Below are 24,885 nucleotides of genomic sequence, written 5' to 3' on the forward strand. Positions count from 1 at the left end.
TTACAAAGTGTTTCATTGGTTTTTGGAGAACAAGCAGCATGAAGACGGGCAGGAAGAAACTTATGTTGAAGTTTAATCTAAGATTACATTATAACACAATATTCCAGCTTCGAATGCATCATCTAAACATGGAAAGAGGAAAGAATTGATTTGAAAAGCCGCCAAGAGGCCCATGGTAGCTCTGGAGGAGTTGCAGAGACAAACAACTCAGGTGGGAGAATCCGCAAATAATTATTGGTTGAAAACTTTGGAAAAAACGTTTCTGGAAGAAAGTCAAAAGAAATCTCCTTTGTGGTTTGTCAAAAACATAAAGTGAGATGTAAATTAAACTTTTGAAACTACAATTAGATGCTGTTTGTGGTGAAAAACAAACACTATGCCTAACCATTACCACTGGGAAATATGCTATTGGAGCCACAATGGAGCATCTGGGTAAGAATGGCCTACTCAAAGCCTAGATTTCAACAGATTTCTGTTCAATCACTCTTCATCCAACCTGACATAACCCAAGTCATTTTCTAGAACTTAGTCACTAGATGCAAGACTTTTGCACCAAACTATGGTTTTACAATTAAATGTCTCACTTTGAGTTTGGATTATTAGATTTAAACATTTTCTAATTTACACATATGCACTAATACAAGTTAATTTATCACATGGAAACTCCATAATAATGCAAAAACGTTTGTGGTTCTAATATGACAAAATGGAAAAATCATTGCTAATCCCATTAAAAAATTTGAAGAAACTTAAAATACAATTCATGTTTCATTTAAAGTTAAATTTTATTTAAAGACCACAAACGTCTGCAGTGAAATCCAATAAAATGATTTATTCACACAGAATCGAATGCTAACTGGAATCTGACCTCGGCATCCAGTCCATGTTTGGTTGACTAAACAATTAACAGTAACTTACCTTAATCCTCCAATTCCTGTTTAAATGCCGTTTCATTTGAATTTTCTCTGTGTGCAACGCTCTTTATGTTTCACACAACAAGCTGCTACGAGCTGGAAGCTGCCGGCCAAAATCTATAAAGCAGCAAGTTGGAAAATTGTCCTGTTGACATTTAGTAATAATGATGACGTCTGAAACTGAAGAAAAAAACCACGGCTGTGCATGTCTCTTACTGAGCTGCCATGACAAAATAAAGAGCCATCAAAATAAGCCTGCTGATGAAATAGTGTAAATTTAAATGACTTTTTAATAAGAATTATAGGCACCAGACACGTCTTAAAATCCTGTTAATGAAAGACTTTCCACACACACAGGGGAGAGCTGTGGACACCGAGTGAGCGAAGTGGTTTGATACCATAATAAATACGCACAATGAGCAACAACAGAGCCTTGAGGTGGAAACATAAAGAATATTTATGATAACAAAATGAGAGTAAACTTAAAAGGTCAATGTTTTAATTAGGTTTTTGTTGTCAACAAAGGTTCCTTCAGCCAACCTGAAGCTCACCCATCAAAGCCGAGTTAATATTCTTACAGTATGTACAGATTCAACATGCGTCACGTTTATAGTCTTCCCCGGTGATGTAGGCGCTGTGTGTGTGGACATCTATCGATAGAGGTAGTCGGCTTGTATGTTGGCAGCGATCTCAGCCTCCCATTTATCTCCATTGTTTAGCAGTTTCTCTTTGTTGTAGAGCAGCTCTTCGTGGGATTCAGTGGAAAACTCAAAGTTAGGACCCTGCAGATGGAGAATATTTGGGTTAAAAGGAAAATAAGGATTTTTATTCCACTTGGCTTAGCTGTAACACTTTTTGTTGCGAAAGTTTGGACTATTTTCAAACAAAATACCAGTGAACTGCTAATTTATTTTGATTCGAGTCAAATTGAAAGTGAAAAACAAATGCAAAATGTTCCTAGAAGAAGATTATATCTGGAAATACTAATTTTTATCTGAAAATAACATTTTTATCTGAAAATAACATTTTTATTTTCAGTTCTTAAACCAGAGATATCACATTTTTGGCTACCATAGTTAAAAATTTAGTAGATGAAGGTCATACTTGATCAATAGCAAAAGAAAAACATACATGTTTTTTAAATTACTAATGACTAAGATTTTCCTTAAAATACAAAGCAAACTTTTGCTTATCAGGCCTTCCTGCAGCATTTTTCTTGGTCTGTTATTTGTTAGGGCTGCAACGAATGATTATTTTAGTGATCGATTATTCTGCAGACGTGTACACACCTCCACGATGGCGTCCACAGGACACGCCTCCTGGCAGAAGCCGCAGTAGATGCACTTGGTCATGTCGATGTCGTAGCGAGTCGTCCTCCTGCTGCCGTCGGCGCGAGTCTCTGCTTCAATGGTGATGGCCTGGAAACAGGACAGGAACCAACAACACCGACTCAGATACTCAGATACCGTAAATATTGACATCCAAATATTGTGGGAATTTGCAGAAAGATGTTAGTAAAAGGTTTTATCAAAGAGGTCTATCTGAACTATCTAGTTGTTTTATATTACTGATATGTTTTCTTTTTGATCAGAATCATCCATCATTTTTACAAATCTGCTGAAGCTTTCCATGTTAGCATAAAAATAACTTTCAAGATGCAATTTTTACCAAAACATAGAAAGGGAAGAACTACTTTTTGATATTCTCTCTTAACTAGACTGTACTTATAGGCAATTTACTCCAACCTGAGACAGACAATAAAAGTAAACTGGAACTATAATTTACCGGATTTATACACTTTTGTCGAAGGAAAATTCAAGCACTTTTCAAGGATTTTTCAGGGAAGTTTTTATACTTTTCCAGCACCACGAGATAAAAACAATAAAAAATATTATTACTGTTAAATAAATTTTTATGTTAGTATTCTACATTCTACAGCAGGCACAAGATAAACAAAAAAACCCCAAAACAAACAAACAAAAAAACACTAATTTAACAAAAAATACCCCAAATCCAAAACCATTTCTCAATGTATAAGATGATCAATACGTCCTTAAGCCATTAGGAATAATAAATATTCAAAACACTGAAATAAGCCAAATTGTGTTTATTTAAATGACTTTCCTGCTCAGATTACATGCTAAACACAACCTAGAAAAAAACAAGTAATGTTCTTGCTAAGTTTTCTGGCATTTTGCAAATACAAATAATTTTAGTAACTTTAACCAACCTAAAACAAGAAAAGTTTAGTCTGATTTAACGTTGTACAGTGAGAAAAAATGTGTGTCTCTTATGAAGTATTATGAAAATATCTGGTTCCAACTGTAATGTTTTCCAATTTTAGGCTTTTAATCAAACATTTACTTGCACTTTATTGCAAAACTGTTCAATAAAGATTTGGAAATCAAGCATGTTCCAAACCTTGAAAACACCTGGTTGAAATTCAAACATTTTCCAGGATTTTAGTCACCCTGTATTAAGTTTGTCTGCTCTTGTGCGCTCACCTGGGCGGGACAAATGGCTTCACAAAGTTTGCAGGCGATGCAACGCTCCTCTCCTGAGGGATACCTGTTAAAATTTATTGCAGAGAAAAGTGTAAAAATGCTGCCACTATTTTAAATAAGATTAAATACATCAATCAAAACAAATCCTATAAGCACTACAAAAAGTAGAGGGTATTTCTTTTGGAGATGTGAACTGGGAGCCAATCATCTTGCAGCTGCGTGGGACACAAGTTCTGCGTTTATCTGATCTCAGTGACAGAAAACTTTTAAATTCGTACTGATAAATCCTAAACTACGCAGAGGCTAAAATGATTAAAGTGCTAAAAAGGCTAAGCATCGCTACTGCATGTCTGGTTTTTTATATTTTCTCTAATATTTGAAGAAAAGCTAAATATATAACAGCTATTTTGTGAGGTGAAGGATTTCCGACAAAAATCATCAACATGTAGTTCGTCCCAACCTGCGCAGAGCGTGTTCTCCTCTGAAGCGTGGCGACAGCGGTCCCTTTTCAAACGGGTAGTTAATGGTGGCAGGTTCTCTGAACAGGTAGCTCATCGTCATGCCCAGACCTGAAACCAATTCATTCACACCTGAGTACGAAACTTGTTTTCAAAAAGAAAAAATGATAATCCTTTCACAGAGAAAAGAAACAACTCGCATATATTAATCTATTTTTAATAAAACGGCAAATATTGGCCTAACTTATTGGCCCGATGATATATAAATCAATGAAGAGTTAGAATTGCATTATTTATTTGAGAACATAAAATCAGTAGTATAAATTAATCTGTGTAGATATAAAATGCATCAGTGGCTGTGTTTCCATTGATGCAGCTAATGTCAGATTATGCAATCTGACATTTTCCAGATAAATCCCCTTAATGGTAACGCACCAATTAAAAAAAATGTTTTCAGCTGAAAGGTTTTGGTGGTGGCATGAAGTGTTTTTTTTTCTTTTTTTACAGCCACATTGGAATTGGTTTATTTTTGCAAAACTGCAGTGGAAACACTTATTTTTGCATCACGAGTCACATGATCAACAATCTGATGTTGCCATCGGCGTAAACCATGAAGAAGACGACGGCCGGAAGTAGTTATAGGATGATGGCGCAGCTTGTTTTTTAATGACTTAATGTGTAAAGAAACTTATTCACATGTGATTTTAATTGTGTTTCTTATTTTAATGGAAACACAGAAATTGCAAAATTGTTTCTTTTTTGACATTAGCGGAATATTGACAAAGGTTTATGCACATTTGTAATGGAAACGCAGCGACTGATGACCGTTTGCCTCTCATTTTTCTACAACTCCCTTAATCCACATCATGACCTCTGACCTCTGAAGAGCTCTGTCCACAGCAGCGTCTGTGCAGATCGGTCTGTGATGGACTTCATGTCTGTCGGCAGCTCCTGGGCGTTCACATACTCTGCAGACAATAAGATCCTCATTTATCTGACACACATCAGGATTTAGAAGAGTAGATACACTTTGAGTCCTAAACAATATGTATGTGTGTGTGTGTGTGTGTGTGTCTGATAAAATGATATGAAAATGTGTTTAATGGTGCAATCGGTACTGAACTGGTACTTACTGAATCCATTCCTCTGGACTGAAACACTGAAGGACCTCACTTGGGCAGCTGCCAAAGTGCCTATGAATAAATGAAATAAATAAATAAAATAAATAAATAACTATCAACCTCATAATAAATTTATAAGATGTGAAGTTTCCCTAAAAGGCACTTGATAGCTGATTGAACATCAGTGTTCACTAAATAACACAGAGACAAACATATTTAAAACAGTTCTTACACTGCTTTAAATAAATAAAAACTTCTTTAATGCACACAATTTAACAGCTGCCACTTTATTTATGTAGTTATTTGTAAATATGACACACATGCACAACATGACACTGTACAATCACACAATCTAGCAGCTTTTCACAGTAAAATTAATCAGTATTCACTAGCTCTTTTAGGTTAAATGCATCCATTTTTAACAGAAACTGTTTTAAATGAAGCCTTTAAATGAGCATTTTACACAGTTAGAATGCTAAGAGGTACTTAAATTAAAATAAAAATGACTTATATGTTCAACAGATGACACAAAATGAACAATTTACTTACAGAGAAAAATCTACACACTCCTTTATTATTCAAAAACACACATAATAGACATAGCAGACAAAATAAGATCATTCAACAAGAGCAGACCTGGTACCACAAATCTTCATTATCTGAAAATGTTAAACCAGGGAAGTGGAGAAAAAACAGGAAAACTGTGAAATTAAATTGGGATTTTTCTTTCTTTCTTTTTTTTAATATTTGCCTTACATAGTTGTTTCTGTTTTTGATAATTGCTTTTAACTGAAACCAATAAATATTGCTGTAAAAACAGCATGGATTATATTAAGTTTTTTTATTTACTTTGCGTTTTTATAGTCGCTTGTTGTTTCCCACTGTTTCAGAGTAACTCAGTGAAGCACTTTGGGCTACAATAATGTCTTTAAGTTAAATAAAGCTTTTTCTAATGTAATTGCTGCTCAGCTTAAGATAGAAAGCACCAGTAATTATTTTGTTAAAGGAGAATCTTTACAAAGAGCCTGAAGGAAGCACAATCAAACCAACATCCAATGGAAAATAAGATTCAAATCAGTTTAGGGAAAACGCTTACCTGTCCTTGAGACGGAGTAAAGATAACGAAAGGTTGCAGCCATCAGGACTTTAAAGCTGAAAGCAGATGCAAAAGAATTAATACAATAAAGCATCATTAGAGTACGTTAGAGCAAAATTAACATAATGTTGTATCACGTAGAATAACTGCACTATGACTCTATTACACCTGAAGTTTTGACATGTTTTTTCATATGCCCAAAAGAACAGCCAGACAGTAACAAGTCACCCACTGCTAAACAATCAAAAACTAACTGATTAAAACCAGATGCAGTCTGAGATTCACAACAAGTTTATTGAGAGCTGGAGAAACAGGCAGAGTTAGAGCAGGGAACCTACTGAGGCAGCGTTGTTTCAGACTGCTGGGTGAGATTATTTTGGATCTGGTGCTTCCTATGGTGGATGTGCTCATCATTTAAAGCTACCATCAAGCAAGTGTATACACTGGATGAAACTCCAGCTGTAACCAAACTGCGTGGCAGACTAGTTGGTAATGCTACCAGCCAGAAACACTTTAAAAAAACGAGAAAAAAGAAACAAAAGACAACAGAAATTCTTGATTAACAGTTCAATGATGAGAGTAGGGCTAGAAAAAAAAAACAATTTTTAAGATTTTAAATAAGACTAGAGGCCAACTAAAGCATCAGCAGACTTTCATTGTTGTGGAGGAAACATGTTATAAAACATGCATTCAGCAGCGGCATAACTAGAATCACTTTTATCATCAATGTTTTAATGTGTGGAATATCGCATAATAGCTTATCTGAAAAAATGTATCCGCTTTTACTGCCTTTTTTGAGAAAGCGCTTTGTTAACAAGATGCTAACGTGGGATAATGTTGAAACAAATAATAATACAATATGTTTTCAGCTAAATGTCACTTCCTGAGCTGTAAGAACAGATGCAAAGAGGCATTAAAAAAGTTTTTTTTTTATATAAAATCTAAATATATCCATCCATTCAGTATTTGTGTGCTGAATATCTTCAAAACGATTCTAAATAAGACTGTACCTTTAAGAGAAACATAAACTGGGTTAAGATGTGACTGTAAATACCAGGTTTCAAATCTTTTTGTGTAAAAATGGAAATATCAATACAGTTCAACCTAATTATTAAATGTTTCAGTAATTTCTAAACCTTCTGGGTTCTAACCTGTGCGGTTGTTGTTCTAAATTAGATAAAAATAAGAAGAAATATTATATTTCACAGCAATGAACCATCCTGATATACACATGTTACAGATTGCAGCATTATTTATCGAGCGACATCGCAAAATTTTGGTGGCAAATACTATAATTTGCACAAGCAGACAGACATCACTAGTAGAAAACACATTTCTACTATCTAATACGAAATAATAACGCAAAGCTCTGGTAAATAATATCATACATACACTGAGTTTAAAATTCTCTATTTTCCACAATGCAACATGAATGTTGTCAGTAACAAACAGGTATTTTTACATTATTCTACACGTTTAGCAGAGCTACTGTGGAGACTAATGCTCTCATTGAGCCTCACGGTGACTCAATTCTGCACAGCACCGGACTAAATATTCACAAAGCTGAGTTTTATCCATGTCAATTACCTAATTTTCTGTGAATGAGCAGAGAAATGTCCGAGTCGGTGCAACTACGGCTGTCAAGGACGTCTGAATAAAGGTCGCTTCAAATAAATGAGGAATAAAAGTATCCTCTCAGCGCCAACCAAAAGCTAAAACCAAGGTTTGACACCGCTAAGAATGTCTGCAGAAAAAAATTATATCTTATCACCTTTAAGCATTTCTAACTTACCGAAAAGTGACTACTAGCTACAAGAGGAGAGACTGCGAACACCGGAAGTTACACAACATGACCAGTTCCTCTGCAGCTGTGACTCACTTTGTAATGAATACCGCCACCTACTGGACGGCTGTATGAAAAACACAAATCAGTAAGTAAGTATGAAAAGCTGTTACTATATTTTCACAATAACTGTATGCGCATATTACTTTTGGCTTCCATGGAAATAACACGAATGTAAACATAACACTGGCAGATAAGCAAATTGTTAGTTATATTTGGCAATTTTCATATCCACAAATGTAAATTTTCATCATCTTCACCTTTTTTTTTTTTTTTTTAAGTTTTGGTTAAAGAAATCGAACCTGTATTTATGCACTATTTCCTAAAGTGCAAACAAAAAAGCTGAAAACATATATGGACATTATAGGTCATTGAATTGTTTTTCCTTTATTTATGATTATGTCTGATTTCTGATTATGTTTTGGTTTTTCTTCCAATGCACTTACAGAAGGCTGTGCACACATTCTTTGTTCTGTTCCTAACTTTTTTCTTTGTATTTATAAACAAACATTTTATCAATAAAAAAGTAAGTAATTAAGCAAATCGATTTATCATTATTATTGTTATTATTATTTGTTTCTTATTTTCTTTTTAAAAGTACTTTAGGGGCTGCACTGTGTTTTATATAACAACAGGGCAGCAGCACTCTCCTGTTGATGACTTAAGGCAGAGCAGCACTTAAGGTACTTTTAAAAACTACTACTACTTATACTACTACTAATAATAATAACTGTAATAACTGTTCCTTATGTATGTCAGAATTTGAGTCTTATTTGCTATCAGTTGTGTTTAATAATTGGTCAAAACAATACAACATGGTAAAATCTCATGCAGCTGATTTCACGAGAACCAAATAGAAATACGAATAAATAGTCCGAATGTTGTCTCTATCTCTAGATGTTTGAAAGCAGAAATGAAATTGTTTTACTGCTTTCTGCTACACAGCCAAACGTCTTACACAATACTAGTAATACATGTTCACAGAAATGCCCAGGCATATGAAGAGTACACAAGCCTTGTTGCGTAAGTGCAATGGAGCGTGTGAAGTTTAATTGAATAGGTTTCTGATGACTCCTTCATCTGGGCTCTGTGAACACACTCACTTGTTATCGGTGCTGAAGCTCGATGGCTCGCTGGACCAGTAAGCATCATTTTGACCGTATAAACCTGTTGGTAGAGTTATTAATTCACAGAACAATTAATCTTTTAAATGATCATTTTCCAAATTGTACTCTGTTCCTTTCCATTGTTGTGTTACATCTTTTTCTCATGAAATCTCTCAGTGTAACTTAATATGTTGGTGGGAAGCTGAACTCATCTGCGTTCTGTATTTCCTCTGTTCCAGTGAGTGACGGCTTGAATGGGACTCTGCTCCCTGAAAAGCATTGGTCTGAGGAGGAGAAGTGGCTGCTGGTGGCTGTGTTGGGTGGAGAAATGATCGTGGGAGTTGTTGGAAACAGTGTGGTTCTGATCATCAAGGTCATGGTAAGGTCGTCACATTACTGACTTCTTTTCAGTCTACGCATGGTTTATGGAGTCCTGATTTAACTCCAGACCTCAGTTATACTTAGTGAGGAAGTAACTAGTGACATTTACTCAATTACAGTAACTGAGTAACTTTTTTGAAAGGAAAAAAAAGAAACACTTTTAGGAATATTTTTACTATCCTGTACTTTTTACTTTTACTTGAGTAATTTTATTATGAAGTATTTCTACTCTTACTTGAGTAAAATTTCTGGATTTTCTACCCAATGAATGAAAACAAACATGTTTTAACCAAAAATTCACCAGACTCAGACACACCTGGAATTTTTGTTAAAGTTTTATACAATTTTATTGAAAGAAACTGATTTGGAAATATTTTATTTTGCCTGATTTTGTTATTTTTTGTTACTTATATGAATCATTTTTGTTATTTCCACTAAATTAAGTTGGATCACAGGTTTCTTTTTCCAGTGTATGTTATTCTATTCTATTTTACCGCTCGTAAAGGACTGTGTTTCACATTTTATTCAAAAATATGACGTGGTGTCTGTCCATTTGCTCCCTTTATGTTGTTGTTTTCAGTGCAGAGGTCAGTTCTGCTGCCGTTACTGGCTTCCATTCATCAGTCTCACCATGTCAGATCTAGGTACCACTTTCAAGATTTCCAGTGAAACCATGTTTATGTTGCTTCACTTTACCGCTATATTTTTATGTGTACTTCCATGCTGTTTGACTGTACTAGTAGAAAGGTTCTTTTTAACATTAAATTATGATTTATAATCAGGATGTTCACTTCTGATCACGTCTGGATCCATGATGGCCGCCCTGACGGAGGGACAGAAGTCTCCATGGTGTGAAGTCGTCAGCTTGCTGAAGTTTGCCTTCATCACCTCATCCATAGGCAGCATAGGTAATAATAAAACTTTCATAAATGACTAGTTGATGTCGAGGAGGAGAAACTGATCTCCAGAAACTGTAAAGAAAGGTTTAAAAAATGCTGCTTTAAATGCCGTTGCTGATATTTTTGCTCTGTTTACAGACACTTGCATGCCTTCCACTGAAAGAGCATGTTCTTTTCTTAAAGGTGCTCACATGAAGCTAAAGGTTTCTGATTTCCCTCTGAATCCAGAGGAAGTAATGAGCCAGTATTTGTTTTTTTATGCAGTTTTTTCCATTTTAATACAAGGTCAACGTGTTAGATCTGCTGTGGGTATTTACCCAGGGCATTCCTTCTTTTTACTACACTTTGTGCAGGAAATTTTAATATATAATAATTTTATCTAATTGAATTTTAATGAATTTCACAGCCATCCTCAGTGCGCAGCGTCTGATTGGCACGTCGCCCACAGGAAGGGCTGTGTTTGGTTTCATGGCAGCAGCCTGTTTGACCTCCTGGGTAACGGGGTTGGTATTTGGGAGCATCCCTGTCATCTATGACTGGGTCAGGTTTGTACAGTAGTTGGCTCAGAAATGTAAGTCATTGTTCATTTATAAATATCAGAAATATTTTTCTGCACTTTCAGGTACGATCCTTCAGAGATGCTGTGTGCCGTTTTCTGGGAGAGCAGCTACTCGGACATGATGACCTACATCCTCTGTGCTTTCTCCATCTGCATCTTCCTTCCTTTCCTCCTCATGTTCATCTGCTCTGTGAGGATCGTTGTCAGCTGTCGCTTCAGCAACAGGTACACCAGGTGAACAACGTCACACAACATCAGCAGGAAGGTTTACAGTTAATGGGTTTATCTTACATTACAGCAGCAGGAGAGAAGTTCATTCACACAGCAACAGCTACATGTTGAGTGATGCCAAAGGAAGCAATTAAAAAATGGCTTGAACAAAGTTTTAAATAAAAATAATGACAGATAAAAACCAGCAGCAGAACGACAGAAAAACAATCTGACATGTAGCGCCCTCTGTTGACAGTTTTCTATACTTCTCTGTACGGTAAACTGTCAACCGTACAGAGAATCTTTAATATCTGACAAATATCTTTAATGTTCTTCATTTTCAAACTTATTATTAGAATTGTAGATGATATACAGACACAAAATGGTACTGGGTTAGGGTTAGTGAAGAAGAATAGAACCGTGAAGTAGAAGACAAATGATAAAAGATTTTCAACTTATTTAAAAAGAATGGAAAGTGTGGTGTATAATTGTATACATATTTACTTTGATTTTCCAAAATAAAGCGCTGTGCAACCAGCTGTCTTCAAAAATCTGATGAATACTGATTAGGCCATTCATGTGCAACAGGTTTTATCTGTTAACTGACTGAATAATCCTGAAATCACCAAATTTTCACTGCAAGCAGCAGTTTAATGAAAGGCTGTGTGATGATTAAACCTCCTTTTTATTGTGTTTCTTGTTTGTCTCAGCGATGAAGACACAGATTTGTCCGAGGTGACCCCTCTGCTAGCGGCTTCTTACATCATCTGCTACACTCCCTTTTTTATGTCTGAGGTAAACACAAGCTGTTGCATCTACTAATGCAAAGCATGGAAAAAAGAAAGAAACCAAACGGCTGTCTTCCGTGTAGAAGAATATCTTAGAAACTGTAGTTTTACTCCTGACATGTTTGTCTTTATGCTTTGCTCCATCCACCGTTCAGCTGATCCTGTTGGGTAGGACGAACCTGGCTCCGGCCCCTGATTGGTTGAGGACGCTGTCGTCAGTGATGTCATACCTGGACTGCTGTCTGAACCCTTTCATCTACTTTTTCCATCAGAGTTTTCGTGAGGCTGGTCTGGCCCTGCTGTGGACCAGAAAACCCAGGAAACCAGTGTTAGAGCCGGTCCTCACTGCCATTACTAGAACCGACTTCAGCCTGTGACACAGATCCTTTATAAATCAGGGACAGAGACGTTGAACAAAAACATATTTTATTAAAATCTACATGTACATCAAACAAAAAATGTCTTAGTTGCTGGAAATGTTCTTATTTCCTTTCCTCTTATTAAAGGATTATTCAAAATTCATATTTTGCATGATTTTCCTTTGGGTTTCTACTGCTTCTAAAAATAACCGAGACGATTTAAAAAGACACCTAGCTGGTTTTTGGAAATTAGTTATGACATGAAAATCCTTGAGAGGATTTGAAAATGTGTGATCTCACACTATGTCCATCAAATCTGGATGAGCCTGAAGGATTTTGCAAAGAGGAAAGGGAAAAACTTTCTGCTTATTTAATCTCATCATGGTTGTTCACTTCATTATGTTGTATTAGTCAAAATAAGCAGAGGAGTCTGAATCTCCACTGTTCTGAGTTAAAGTAGCCTATGTGGTAAAGGTTAACCTGTAGATGTTTCTACACAGGAAGTGAGAGTGCTCTCTGTTCCTCTGAACGGTTTCTGAAACCCCCAAACTCTGGGCACACATCGTATTTTTCACCTTCATGATAGTCTGTCACAGACTCACAACATAAATGAAAAACAAAAGTAACAGATGCATGTCTTATTTAATCTTATCAGACGAAACGTCTGTGCAGAGTTCTTTGTGTTTATCAAGGCCAGTCTGTGAAAAATAAAGGCAACCGCAATGTTTTGAACTGCTGCCCCTTGACCACACAGGATGCTGCGCTCTCCGAAAACAAGGACGGGAGATGGAGGCTTTCTTCAAAATGACGTATCGCTACCAAAGAGATGCACCGGAAATCAGCTCTAATTTTACTGTCAGATAAAGGATGAAGGTGCATACATTACAGCTCACCTTTTATTAACCTCATTGTTTATGTGTTGGTCATTATGGGAGCTACTCTGGAAAGCAAGAATTGGTGGAAAACCCTAGATAACTTTAAGCACTTTAAATTACAAAACCAGTTGTTTAAGATGAGCAGGTATTTGGTAAACAGGTGAATCAATTATAGTTAGCTTAGCTTAGCTTAGCTAGCATTTAGCTTCAATCTTAGCAGTTAGATAATGATAATACATTTTTATGGACTATTTTATGCAGTGTTTTGGTGGAAGAGGGACAAACAATGCAAATTAAACAGACAAGTTCAAGTTACAAACTATCAGTGATCAAACTACTGATTGGAATGTAAAAACTAACTTATTTACAGGTTATGTTTTGTCATATCGCAGGGAATGTTAAAACTTTACTCGCAGATCCATTACATTCTTACATTCAGTCGAGCGTCAGTACTGGGTCCAGTTCATCACAGACTTTGCTGTGGTAATTTGTGCTCTCAGGGTTTGTTTCTTAGATTCTTTTAACACAAAAACTGTAGTTCACCAAGTTTTGAATGCATGAACTGTCTCTGCTCCAGTGTGAGAACCAGCGAGTGTTGGGTTTCCATGCCGTTAGTTCATGGCTCATCCTCAGAACCTGATGTAGTCAACCAGAAGAAGAATCAAAACCAAGGCAATTCCTGCAGAAACGATCAGCCTGACGGTGGCTTCATTCTGACACCAGCTGCTGTTTTCTGAAGAACACAAACAAAATGGAGCAAGTAAAAAAAAGCTCCACTGGCAGATTATTTCAATTATAACTAGTAGTTTTCCATCAATATTAAGGAATTATTGACTGAAAACATACCTGTTAGTTAGTTTTGTCTTATTTCAAGTGTCCCAAGATTAAAATTGTTTCATAAGATTTTGTGTTTTTGCAGTGTGGAAGCTTTTCGGAGGCGTTGATTCACTGCTAAGTGTCAATCATTTTCCAAAAACTGATTTCTATTTTATTGATGAATCTGGTTAGTAGCTAGCAGATGTGAACAGAGTACCCAAAGACTGTCCTCAATTAAGAGCTGCACTACTTTAACATACTTTTAATCAAGTGTTAGGTAAAAGGTTTATTCAAGTACTGAGTAACTGATCAAACGATTAATCATTTAATATTAAAATATTGCATTACCAGATGGAACAAAATATAAAGCTAAGTGGAAATGTTGGTATTTTAAGGACCAAAATGACAATTTTTCCAAATAAGTTTCTTTCAATAAAAAAAAACTTTTAAAACTTTAACAAAAACTGCAACCCATTAAAAACAAAAACAGTGTGTCTCCCTGGTTAATTTGTGGTTAAAACATGTTTGTTTTTCATTCAGTGGGTAGAAAATCCAGAAATTTTACTCAAGTAAGAGCACAAATACTTGGTAATAAAATTACTCAAGTAAAAATAAAAGGTACAGTGCAGTAAAAATACTTCTAAAAGTAAAGATTTTCAAAAAAAGTTACTCAACTAGCTAGTAACCAACTCCAGTAGCCTGTATCTCTGTAATTATTCAGTTCACTTAAGTCATTGAAAGGTTGGTGTTAAGAGAGGAGACTATAAACATCCATTATTTTTAACTATACCTGCATTTCCCAGCTGAATGTCCTTCGTAAGCAGTTTGGTGGTTTGTCTCTCTACAGGGTTTTCGGCCACACAGCTGTAGTCGTCTCCCTCAGGGGCGTCTACCTCCAGAGAGAGCGTCAGCATAGTGGGCAGACTGGGACTGCTGGTTTGCTTCAGTCTCTCGGTCCCTCGGTACCAGGAGAGCTTCAGCTCCCTGCTGTTCTGGACTGAACACTCCACAGTGACTGAAGCAGAGCTGCTGTTAATGACAGATGACCTGACGGTAATGGACGGCGCAGGCAGGAAACCTGAGGAAAGAAACATGAGAAACGATGAGAGGACTCTGAGTTTATAAGTACAGTTCCACTGACTAATTAACCTAGATCCAATCTTTACGATAAACAATGGGAGGAGTCATGTTTGTCACATGTAGAGTGAGAAGTTTTGGACATATAAGTAAATTTTAATATCCAGAATCAGTTAAAAAAAAAAAACAACTCAAGGAAAACATAACTGAATAAACTTAATATATGTAAAAACATTATTTTTATTTATAAATTGAGAAAATATCCACAAAAATGAATATATATTTAAATATTTGGTTGCAGAGGTTTTGTTTTGCAGGTGCTACAGGTAGAGTGGCTGTTTTGTTGAGGTTGCTGTAAAGCGACCAAAGGTCCCTACACTGACACTTCAAATTCAGAGGAAGTTTGTTACATCCGCTGGTTTGTAATAAATGAAATGTGAGCGATGCATCACTAAGCCGCACACACAGAGCAGCTGCAACTGTGCCTCATTAGAACAAAAATCTATTTGTGGTTGATTTTGTTTGTGGCTCAGAAAAAAAAACTGTTTTAAATACTAACATAAATGAAGGATATTCTCTTTCTGTCACAAAGAAGCTTGTAAACAGCCATATGAAAATATACAACAGTTATAGTTGATAGAATGGGTTTCAGATTGAAATGTAATTAAAAAACAGAAAATCAGTCAATGAAAAAAGCTAAAACCTGCCTTAAGAAATAAATAAATAAATAAATAAATAAATAAATAAATAAATAAATAAATAAATAAATAAATAAATAAATAAATAAATAAATAAAAGTTCCTGGTAAGGGAAACAGTGCTGTGCTCTCCTTCATCTGAGAAAAATGTCTAGCCTGTGTCTTTTTACCCTGATAAATGCAGTGGAAACACTAGAAACAGTCCCTGAAATTTACCCTGGTGACTTAAAAAGAGCCTTGAAGAGGGGAAACACCTGAATTATGGTTTCCCACAAAACCAATGTCTGGACAGAAGGAAATGTCTAATTCTTCATTTCTTTAAGTATTAATTTTGAGACAAAAGTACTAAGGAAATGTTTTACATCCATTTTTTAACACATTACTCTTAATGAAGGCGTAGCTGCTCATTTAGTAAACATGTGTGATGATTATTACATGGTGATAAAAAGATGTTTCCACTCACTGTAGACAGTCAGGTGGAAATCTCTGCTCAGGATTTTGCTGCTGATAGACTGGAACTGGTAAACGCCTGAGTCGCTGGTTTCCAGCTGTGAGACGGTCAGAGCTCCGGTGAGGCTGTCAAGAAGAAGTCTGGCTCTGAACTTCTCCTCATAGTCACATTTCACTTCTTTACGCAGGTTTGCTGATGCAATTCGGATGTTTGGGCTTTCAACTCCGAAGGTCCACACAACCCGGGCGTTGTGTTGGCTTTCTACCGGCTGCAGCGTGACATTCGTTCTCTCTCTTGCTTTCACAATTTTCTTTTCCTCTTTTGCACAAACGTAGCACAACAGAACTGAAAGACAGAGGACATTTGTAAACTCCCTTACAGTAGCAAATATCAAAACCAAAAAAGTATTTTTCAGACATGAAACATGCACCTGAATCAACTCTGAACAGTTACAATGAGATGAAACTGCCAGCTCAGTTTGGAGTTCCATAAGAAACCTTTTTATGAAATACTGCATCATACTGGTAACATGTACTGAGTTTGTGATAAAAAATGTTTTTACACACTCTTTTCTCAATGATCCAGAGATGAGCTATCTGAATCTCAACTACAATTTGGCCCCTATTGATGTCCAAATTCAATTCAAATTAAAAAATACATTATTTTTTGAAAAATACTAATTAAATCTGTTGTTCTAAACCAGCACACTGCAAAAACACAAAATTGTACCAAGTATTTTTGTCTAATTTTCAATGCTAACGACCAATTGCACTTAAAAGAAGACAAAATTAACTTACAATTAACTTCTCAGCAAGATATACCAGCTTGCTTAAAGTCAGTAATTCTTGAATATTGATAAAAAAACATACAGTTTTTTATTGGGAGATTATTTCACTTATACTGTGGGAAAAATGACTTGTAATAAAATAATCTGCCAGTAGAACTGCTGCTTTTTTAAAATCAATATTCAAGATTTATTGACTTGAAACAAGGCCTTATATCTTGCTAAAAAGTTACTGGTAAGTTTTGTCTTATTTTAAATGTAATAAATTATTTGCTCTAGAAACTAAACAAAAATACTTTGTAATATTTGGTGTTTTTGCAGCGCAGAGGCTAAAATCTGTAACAGAGAAAAATAAACTTTTCCAACTGTAAGAGTAAAATACATTGGTGGAGGAGATATGATGTCAAAGCTTCAACGCAGAAAACTGAGAGTCAAAAACTTGGAAGTTTCCACCACAAAACAGAAAAAAAACTGATTACTACCAAGATTTGACATTTATGAGTAAAATCAAAGCAAAAACTAAAGGGAGAATTTCGTTTATTATTTAAAAAGTCACTTTAAGCATCTTTAAGAGTCTAGAAAACAACATAACTCGAGTGATTGTTACTGCGACATGACTACAGGAATCTGGTAAACAACACTGTTCATTATGATTGTTCAGTTTTCATCGCCGCTGTTCAACTTCTCCAACTCAAAGGTTCAATAAAACAAAAATAATAGTTTTTACACAACATGTTGGCTCAGTCTTGTGAAGCGAAGATCAGAAACTTTTCTTCTTTTTCTTTGAGACTCACCTAATGATGTTTCAACAAGATCAAATTTATTTAGAAAATGCAGATCAATCATGCGAGTTTTAGAATATCTTTATATAAATTAAAGCTAAACCTGATTGAACTGAAATTATGTCATTTCCTGTAGGAAATATGAAAGTTTGACAAACAGTTGTTTCATCCCACTCATTATTCAACCTCAGATTTTCACTACTTAATCTCTGTATGTCATTGTAGGTGTATATAAATATATATATTTAAATATGAGTCCTGTGTCTAAGCACCACATTATAACTGAAAACAACAAACTCTCTGAGTTTCTCTACCTGTGAGGTAAATGATAACAGACCTTACCTGCTGTGAGGTAAACTGAGCAGCATGTCACTCCTGAGCGCGCTGCCATTTCTGCTCCACCTGATGTTGTTCTGCATTGTAGTGAAACCGTCAGCGTTGGTGCTGCTCATCAGAGCGAAAGCTGCAAAAACCAGGAAGGAGAAGCAGAGAGGAAACGCTGTTCACACATCGCTCCCTCATTTGAGCTTTTTTTTTTAGCTGAACAGGCATTGACTGGCTGACAGGCAGCGTTTTAGTGTGTGTTTATGTTTTCAGCATAAGGTGGTAAATAATGGTCTGACCCTGAAAATACGCAAATCCTGTCATGTCAAAATTTTATTCTTTTTTTGGTTAATTCAACCTGCTGTATTTTTACTGCTCATCTGTTCATTTTCACATTTTGGTTATTTTCTTCTTCCATCGTCTTGTTTGTCAGACGCAGCCTCGTCTGCTTCTATTGCAACCTTTTGGTTCGGAGAATCCTCACCGATTAAACCTTTCAAGATTAGTTTAGGTCACATGTTACTTCCGTTTTCAGATTTATTCTTTGCTTAGATGAATATTTCACATTGTAATTACACATGCAGTTATGGGTAACACACTATCAGCAGAACAAACGGCAAAAACATAAAATCTTACCAAATATTTTTGGTCCAGTTTCCACTGCAAATGTCTCAGTACAATTAAAATACAACAAGACTAACTTACAAGGAGCTTTTTAAAGACAATTATTCTTGACTATTTTTTTTTAAATAAAAAAGTTAGTTACACTAACAGATTTTGTTCACTTATGATGTGGGAAAATGTTTTATCAGTGAAATGATCTGCAAGTACCAGTACTTTTTAAAATTAATTTTAAGGAAATACTGACTTAGAAGAAGCTCCTGAAAACTTACTTGTAAGTTAATTTAGTCTAATTTCAAGATACTTAGACGAGAAACTAGTCAAAACTACTCAGTAAGATTTTGTGTTTTTGCAGTACATTTAAAGTGTTGTGAAAAAGTACTTCCATCCTTACAGGTATCTATTTTAGTCCTGCAAGCATTTCAGATTATAAAACTAATTTCAAAATTAGTCCAAGATAACTTAATGAAATACAAAAAGCAATTACAAAACTACCTTATTTGTAGAATTAAAAACTTCAAAATGATTGTTTGGCTACAGGTTTGCAAAAAACAACATGTTATGGCCTTATTTACCCATATTCAAGAGAAAATACTACAGACCACATACTTCTCCTCCAAAGAAGTTGCTGCATTGCTTTGCATCATTTTTGTGGTGAAAAATTAAATTGAGCATACGAGAAATAATCTGTCAACAAGACGTCGCCCCAAGGAATGGGGTTCTTGAAAAACAGGAACCAGATCTCATTAGGGGACAGATCTCAGCAGCAGCTTCATTACAAAATGTTTTACGGCCCTGCAGTCACTACCAACTAAAGTCTAATGATTTAGTCCTGGATGTGTTTGTCCTTCATGTTAATCCCCGTCCACACACCCACTCCCCCACTGGGTCTGCCAGTCAATCCATTAGTTCTCATCAGGTCACACACCACTTTAATGGACACACACACACACACACACACACACACACGCACACACACGCACACACACACACACACACACGCACACACACGCACACACACACACACACACACACCCTGAGCCAGACAGGAGTTAAAACCATAAAAGCAAAGGCTCCATTATTACCCATGTGTGTGCTAGTGGGTAGTGGTGTGTGTGACAGTATTATGACCAAACACACGTGTGTGTGTTCACCTTTTATCTGGCCCTATGTGTGTTCCCAGACCTGATGATCAAAAACATGCAGTGGTGTGCTGGTCAGCCAGGTGGTCTTCTCAGACCTGGGTGGTCTCAGGGCTGGAGGTGAGTGAGTGTGTGTGTGCGTGAGTGCGTGTGTGTGTGAGTGTGTGTGGTTATACTGGACATTTAATCAGTTATCAAAGTTTTTTCTGTCATTTGTTACATCAGTTTTATTTCCGTTGAGCGACAGGAACAGGAGAGAAGAATCTTTTCTGCGTTAATCCGTGTTTGCTGCCTCCTGCACAATAAGCTGGAAACCATCATATTCCCCTCTTCTATAGTTTATTTATTTATCTGTTTATTTGACAGGCACAATGCACACAAACACAGGACAGAACAAGTCTGTAACTGGTGCATTGCACCAAGAGTGTGTAGCTAGAGCTAATAGGCCCTGGTTGGGTATTTCTAGGCATTAAAATATATACAATTTATAAATTACAGTAAGTATACGTATGTTTTTCTGCCTACCTGCTCATGTGAGCAGGTAGGCACATGAGCCTACCTGCTCACAGGTAGGCTACCTGCATGAGCCTACCTGCTCACATGTAGGTGAGCAGGTAGGCACATTTGCAACCTCCAAATCCATATAATAAAAAATATATACATTAACATACGTACAATTTATAAATCTAGATGCAATAAAAAATACGTTTTTCTCCTTGTATATTCATAAACAGCCTTGCAGTGTCTAAATTTATATAAATATCATTGGACATCCTAACACATTCAGCCAACACTAAAAATTGAATATGATACTAATTCACTCCTACGCAGACTTTCTCATCCATTAAATCTGATCATCCATTAAATCTGAGTGTTAAGAATGATCCCGTCTTTGATTTTCCTTCAGAGAGTTAACTTTTTAAGTTCAGGTTCAGCTTTTACATGCAGCGTTAAAAACTTCCTTATTTTTGTAGCTTTATATGAAAAAGTGATCTGAGCAAATGAGGTTCTACAATTCTGTTTGTTTCAATTTATTTATTTCAAACAAGTGTTTTAAAAACAAGAAATTAATTGTAAATAACTGGACATAGAGCATCAAAAATAATAACCAGCAATTTTTACAATCCAAAGAGCCCTCAGTCCAGATAATTAAGACTTATTTAGTGCCACAAACTTACATGATATTTTGAAAGACAGACTGCTCATAATTTTTGAATTTCAACTACTATTGATAATTTGTTGTCAACTTTAAAGAACCACATTTTTGTTTCTGTTCTTTGGTCTTAAAAGAAATAAAAACAGAATCATTTAACAAAAATAAGATGGATGTGTTTTTATCTGTGTGATGTTAATGTTTATTAAAAATGACGTAAAAAAAAAGCATAGTTTCCAACCTGACGACAAGAAAAATAGATCTAAAATAATATTACTGTTAATTTGGACATTTTAATGAAAAACTGTTAAAATAAACTTTATTATCCCAAAGGAACCATTTGTTTTCCAACCAAGAGAGAACAAAATGTGCAGAACAATTTAAAAACAAAAATGTGTATTTTTGATCAGATCTGTATTTAAAAACATCAGTTTATAATTTTTAGCCCACGTTATTGACAGTGAGCTGCAGGTTCAGACTGAAGTCTGCCCACCGAGCGCCGAGTTCATTTCATGGCCATCTTTCCTTCGAAGTTGTTAAAAAGTAGCTCATAAAAGTCCAGCCAAGATAGTTGGGCTCAAGCCATTAACTTGCTGTTGCTGTTTTTCTTTATTATTATTTAGCTCATCAAGCTTTCTTGATGTGATACATGTGCTTTGCTGCGATATTGCAAAAAGCTTGGGGTCCGGATGCTTCGCCCTCCAGACGGGATGAACAAACCTGCTGGAAACACATTCAGACCAACAGAAGAGACAAAACAACAAACCACCAGCTACCTCTGCAGCTCACGCTGGCTAATCCTCTGGATCGACAAACAGAAAGTTACCAAGTACGTTTACATTAAAGTTATTGTCAGGGCCGTTATGAAAGGGCTGTTTTCTTCATAGTTACACAGGAAAACAAATGAGATAATTTTAGACAGAGTTCAACTTTCATTTCATTTGGACCTGAAAAACTACGGGAGACTTTTTGCACTTAGCAAGTCACTTTATGTTCTCACTGTTACATTCTCATGCTGCTATTAATCATTTTCAAACTTAATCATTTTTTGCAATGACTTTAAAGTGCAAAATTAACAATAAGCACAATGAGGTTTTAATTTTTTATCCCTTTTATTTTTATTTATCACTGGGGCAATTATGTTAATTAAAAATATGTATGCTTTATAGAAAATATAATTATTCAAACATACATACACTCCGTTTTATTTGATTGAGCAGAATAAACACATTGTAGGTATAAAAATTAAGAGACCACTTAAAATGATCAGTTTCTCTGATTTTACTCTTTAAAGGTTTATGTTTGAGTAAAATTAACTTTGTTCTTTTATTCTATGAACTACTGACAACATGTAATGAAATTACAAGCAAACATTTTGTATTTATTTGCAGAAAATGAGAAATGGTCAAAATAACGAAAAAGATACAAAGAAAACAAATTAATATTAATTTAGAAACAACAATACAAATGTTTTAACTTGGGAAAAGTTCAGAAATCAATATTTGAAGGAATAACCATGAAGTTTTCAAAGGGCTTCAGTGCAGTGGGTTCTTAGTTTTTTTTTTCCAGATCTTATTTAAAATAACAAAAAACAACTGAAATACTTAAATAGAAAAACATTTTGTATTTTGGTATGTATTTAGATGCAGTGGTTCTCCAGAAGTCCTTTATATGGTGTTTGGTGTTTTTCACTAACAGCTCCCTAACACAGTGCTATGCATTTATATTTTCTCCAAGTTGAGGAGATCTAGGAACATTTTCTATTGTTCAATAATACAATAGAAACAACAATTTCAATATTTCCGCACCCTCCCCAATCTTTCCTTCCTTTAAACTGCCTCTTAAGAGTGTTTTATTGCTTCACAGACATAAATCTGTGTCAGGTTTGGAACAGTGTGACCCTCCAGGTGGTCAGATATTTGCATACAGAGCATAAAAAGCCTATTATTTGCTGAGTGCACTCAGTCCTTCGCAACTACAACTTTGCACACATCGATATCGCAGACACCAGCTTTATTCAGTATATCGTGCGTCACATAAATGTCATATAATGACTCAAACAGAGCAAATCTCTAAACTTATTCAAAAGACATAAATGACTACACATCCTGTCCTGGAGATAACTTTCTCAACATTTTAATTTTAAATTCTTAAAAAATTTTAATAGTGTAGGCTAGTAAATTTAAACAGTGTAGGCTATTAAATGAACTCAGAAAATGATTCTGTTAAATATGTGTGTTGAAGCGCTTTTTACCTCTACCTGGTGCAGTTGTTCTTTGCCTCTGCCACTTCTGCAGCCAATCTCCTCCCGTGTGAAAACTGACTGAACTGGTACCTAAAACCACTTGGAGGCAGAATTTGACTAGAAAGTTGTCATGAGCCATGAGAATCACAATCCTGTCTTCCTCCCTGTGTCCCAGTCCGGATTGAACAGCCATTTGCTACATGACAGCAGTGTACTCCACTCCAGTTGTAAAAGTGAGTAATCTGCTGTCATTGCAAATGTTGCTGGCAATGTTTCTGAAACCGCGGTCAAAGTAAAACTACTGTTGCAAATACAGCCTACAGATTGGGCCAACCACTGCGCAAAAAACAAAGAATTAGAGGACGATTTAATTACATAGAAAACAGATATGCTGGTCAAACCGTCAAATGCTTCTGACTAAACTGTCCATGATTGGAGTGCAGAAATTTGTCCTGTCCCAACACGCTTCATTCAGCACAATGCATCATCTGATGTATTTAAAGGTGACTTATTAGGCTTCCTTGAACCATATGAGTCTATGGGCTATACAAAACATGTTCGTTATATTTTGATCTTTCAGATTGCTTTTAAACCTTTTGTTACTTAGAATCACTTTAAACTGCTGCTGGCTACGGCCCCCCAACTCAATGTTTACACTCCCAGGTGAAAATGGCTGCAAAAAGACGAACAATTATACAACTGTACATCTTTCAAAAGCAGAAATGAAGCCTCCTGGACAACCAATAAGAATGCAGTAAGTGGTTTTTGAATGGTAAGTCAACAACAAAACTTTTCCAGCAGCCGTTGTACAGTGTGCTGATGCTCAGCTTGGGTGGGTAGGCACGCAGGGCTTCATTGGGAATACTAGGTGAGGGGCAGCACCTGCTGATTTGTGACATTACATTCAGAAGGTTGCTTTAATTCATTGTCAAAAAAAATAAGAACCCCAGTAATATTGTGGTCAGAAATCTATTGTTTATAGTTGTATATCTAAAGATGTATTTTTATTTGATCATCAAATGAGTCTATATATGATGAAACAAACAAACCCAACCAACATCCCTCCAACACCGTGCATTAGAGCTTATTCAGCAGAAGAGATACCAAAAACCTCAGATCTGTTTATAAAAGTTCAAGAAGTCCTGTCATTCAATCAAAGGCAACTTTTCGTTTAAGTTGCATCAGAAGCTTGTTTTTCTAGCCATTCAAACATTTATGTTTTTATATGAAGCTTTTTCTCTTTTTTTCTAACTAAACTTGTAAAAACCTTAATATTCAGCATGTTTGACTTTTATTCTTCAGTTTCATTTCACGGTCAGACCTGTTTGGCTTTTCCTTTCTCAATAAGATTGTGTTTAATGTTTCCAACTTAACTGCTTTCTTTACCTCCACTTTGCCTCATTGACAGGAAGCAACATTTACATCTGTGTGATGTTTGCAGAAGTTTTTCCTCTTGGCATTGCTGTTAACACTTATTTGAGTTCTTCATACCAATAAACTGCTAAAATTACTGCTTTTATACAGGAGCTTTTATTAAAGAACTGATGTTGCAGCTCATAGATTTTCTTATGACTGTTATGTCAGTCATTCTTCTTCTTATATAAATTAAATAATGTCATGGTGATACAGTTAGTGGTTGAAGCGACAAAACTGGAGGTTTGTTCCAAAAGCATCCCAGAT

At 35.7% G+C, this 24,885-nt stretch overlaps 3 protein-coding genes across 4 annotated transcripts; 1 reads left to right on the plus strand and 2 right to left on the minus strand.

The window, feature by feature from the left end:
* Positions 1–1,186: 1,186 nt before the first annotated feature.
* On the minus strand, positions 1,187–7,988 carry LOC106924940 (NADH dehydrogenase [ubiquinone] iron-sulfur protein 8, mitochondrial). 2 transcript variants are annotated; one of them, XM_014998908.2, is made up of 8 exons: positions 7,886–7,988; positions 6,094–6,149; positions 5,010–5,069; positions 4,755–4,844; positions 3,879–3,987; positions 3,419–3,482; positions 2,204–2,332; positions 1,187–1,696 (listed from the first exon to the last, which is right to left on the minus strand). In XM_014998908.2, the coding sequence occupies exons 2-8, from the start codon at positions 6,134–6,136 to the stop codon at positions 1,565–1,567; spliced, it is 627 nt and encodes a 208-aa protein (XP_014854394.1). In that variant the 5' UTR covers positions 6,137–6,149; positions 7,886–7,988; the 3' UTR covers positions 1,187–1,564. The 2 variants fall into 2 exon arrangements, with proteins under 2 accessions (XP_014854394.1, XP_014854395.1); XM_014998909.2 differs by lacking the exon at positions 7,886–7,988 and adding an exon at positions 7,681–7,864.
* Positions 7,989–9,061: 1,073 nt separating this feature from the next.
* Positions 9,062–12,401, plus strand: LOC106924945 (parapinopsin). The gene is made up of 8 exons (XM_088007601.1): positions 9,062–9,077; positions 9,282–9,421; positions 10,004–10,067; positions 10,206–10,331; positions 10,729–10,867; positions 10,945–11,106; positions 11,802–11,886; positions 12,035–12,401. The coding sequence occupies exons 1-8, from the start codon at positions 9,062–9,064 to the stop codon at positions 12,254–12,256; spliced, it is 954 nt and encodes a 317-aa protein (XP_087863727.1). The 3' UTR covers positions 12,257–12,401.
* Positions 12,289–18,188, minus strand: LOC106924941 (SLAM family member 9-like). The gene is made up of 4 exons (XM_014998910.2): positions 18,063–18,188; positions 16,167–16,499; positions 14,720–15,007; positions 12,289–13,846 (listed from the first exon to the last, which is right to left on the minus strand). Exons 1-4 carry the CDS (start codon positions 18,109–18,111, stop codon positions 13,743–13,745), a joined length of 774 nt encoding a protein of 257 aa, XP_014854396.1. The 5' UTR covers positions 18,112–18,188; the 3' UTR covers positions 12,289–13,742.
* Between the last annotated feature and the right edge of the window lie 6,697 nt (positions 18,189–24,885).

This window comes from Poecilia mexicana, unplaced genomic scaffold (genome assembly GCF_051168715.1).
Source record: "Poecilia mexicana isolate PSO_F unplaced genomic scaffold, ASM5116871v1 scaffold_1, whole genome shotgun sequence".
Lineage (NCBI taxonomy): Eukaryota > Metazoa > Chordata > Actinopteri > Cyprinodontiformes > Poeciliidae > Poecilia > Poecilia mexicana.

Bases quoted from the DNA above. Each gene is read 5' to 3' on its own strand.
- LOC106924941 (XM_014998910.2), bottom strand. From the start codon at position 18,111: ATGGCAGCGCGCTCAGGAGTGACATGCTGCTCAGTTTACCTCACAGCA. The intron at 16,500-18,062 runs GTAAGGTCTGTT...TCTGTCTTTCAG, and splicing joins CTCAGTTTACCTCACAGCAG to TTCTGTTGTGCTACGTTTGT. The intron at 13,847-14,719 runs GTATAGTTAAAA...TGTGTTCTTCAG, and splicing joins CATTCAGCTGGGAAATGCAG to AAAACAGCAGCTGGTGTCAG.
- LOC106924940 (XM_014998908.2), bottom strand. From the start codon at position 6,136: ATGGCTGCAACCTTTCGTTATCTTTACTCCGTCTCAAGGACAG. The intron at 4,845-5,009 runs GTAAGTACCAGT...TATTGTCTGCAG, and splicing joins AGTCCAGAGGAATGGATTCA to AGTATGTGAACGCCCAGGAG. The intron at 2,333-3,418 runs GTGAGCGCACAA...TCCTGTTTCCAG, and splicing joins AAGCCATTTGTCCCGCCCAG to GCCATCACCATTGAAGCAGA.
- LOC106924945 (XM_088007601.1), top strand. The intron at 10,068-10,205 runs GTACCACTTTCA...ATTTATAATCAG, and splicing joins TCTCACCATGTCAGATCTAG to GATGTTCACTTCTGATCACG. The intron at 10,868-10,944 runs GTTTGTACAGTA...CTGCACTTTCAG, and splicing joins GTCATCTATGACTGGGTCAG to GTACGATCCTTCAGAGATGC.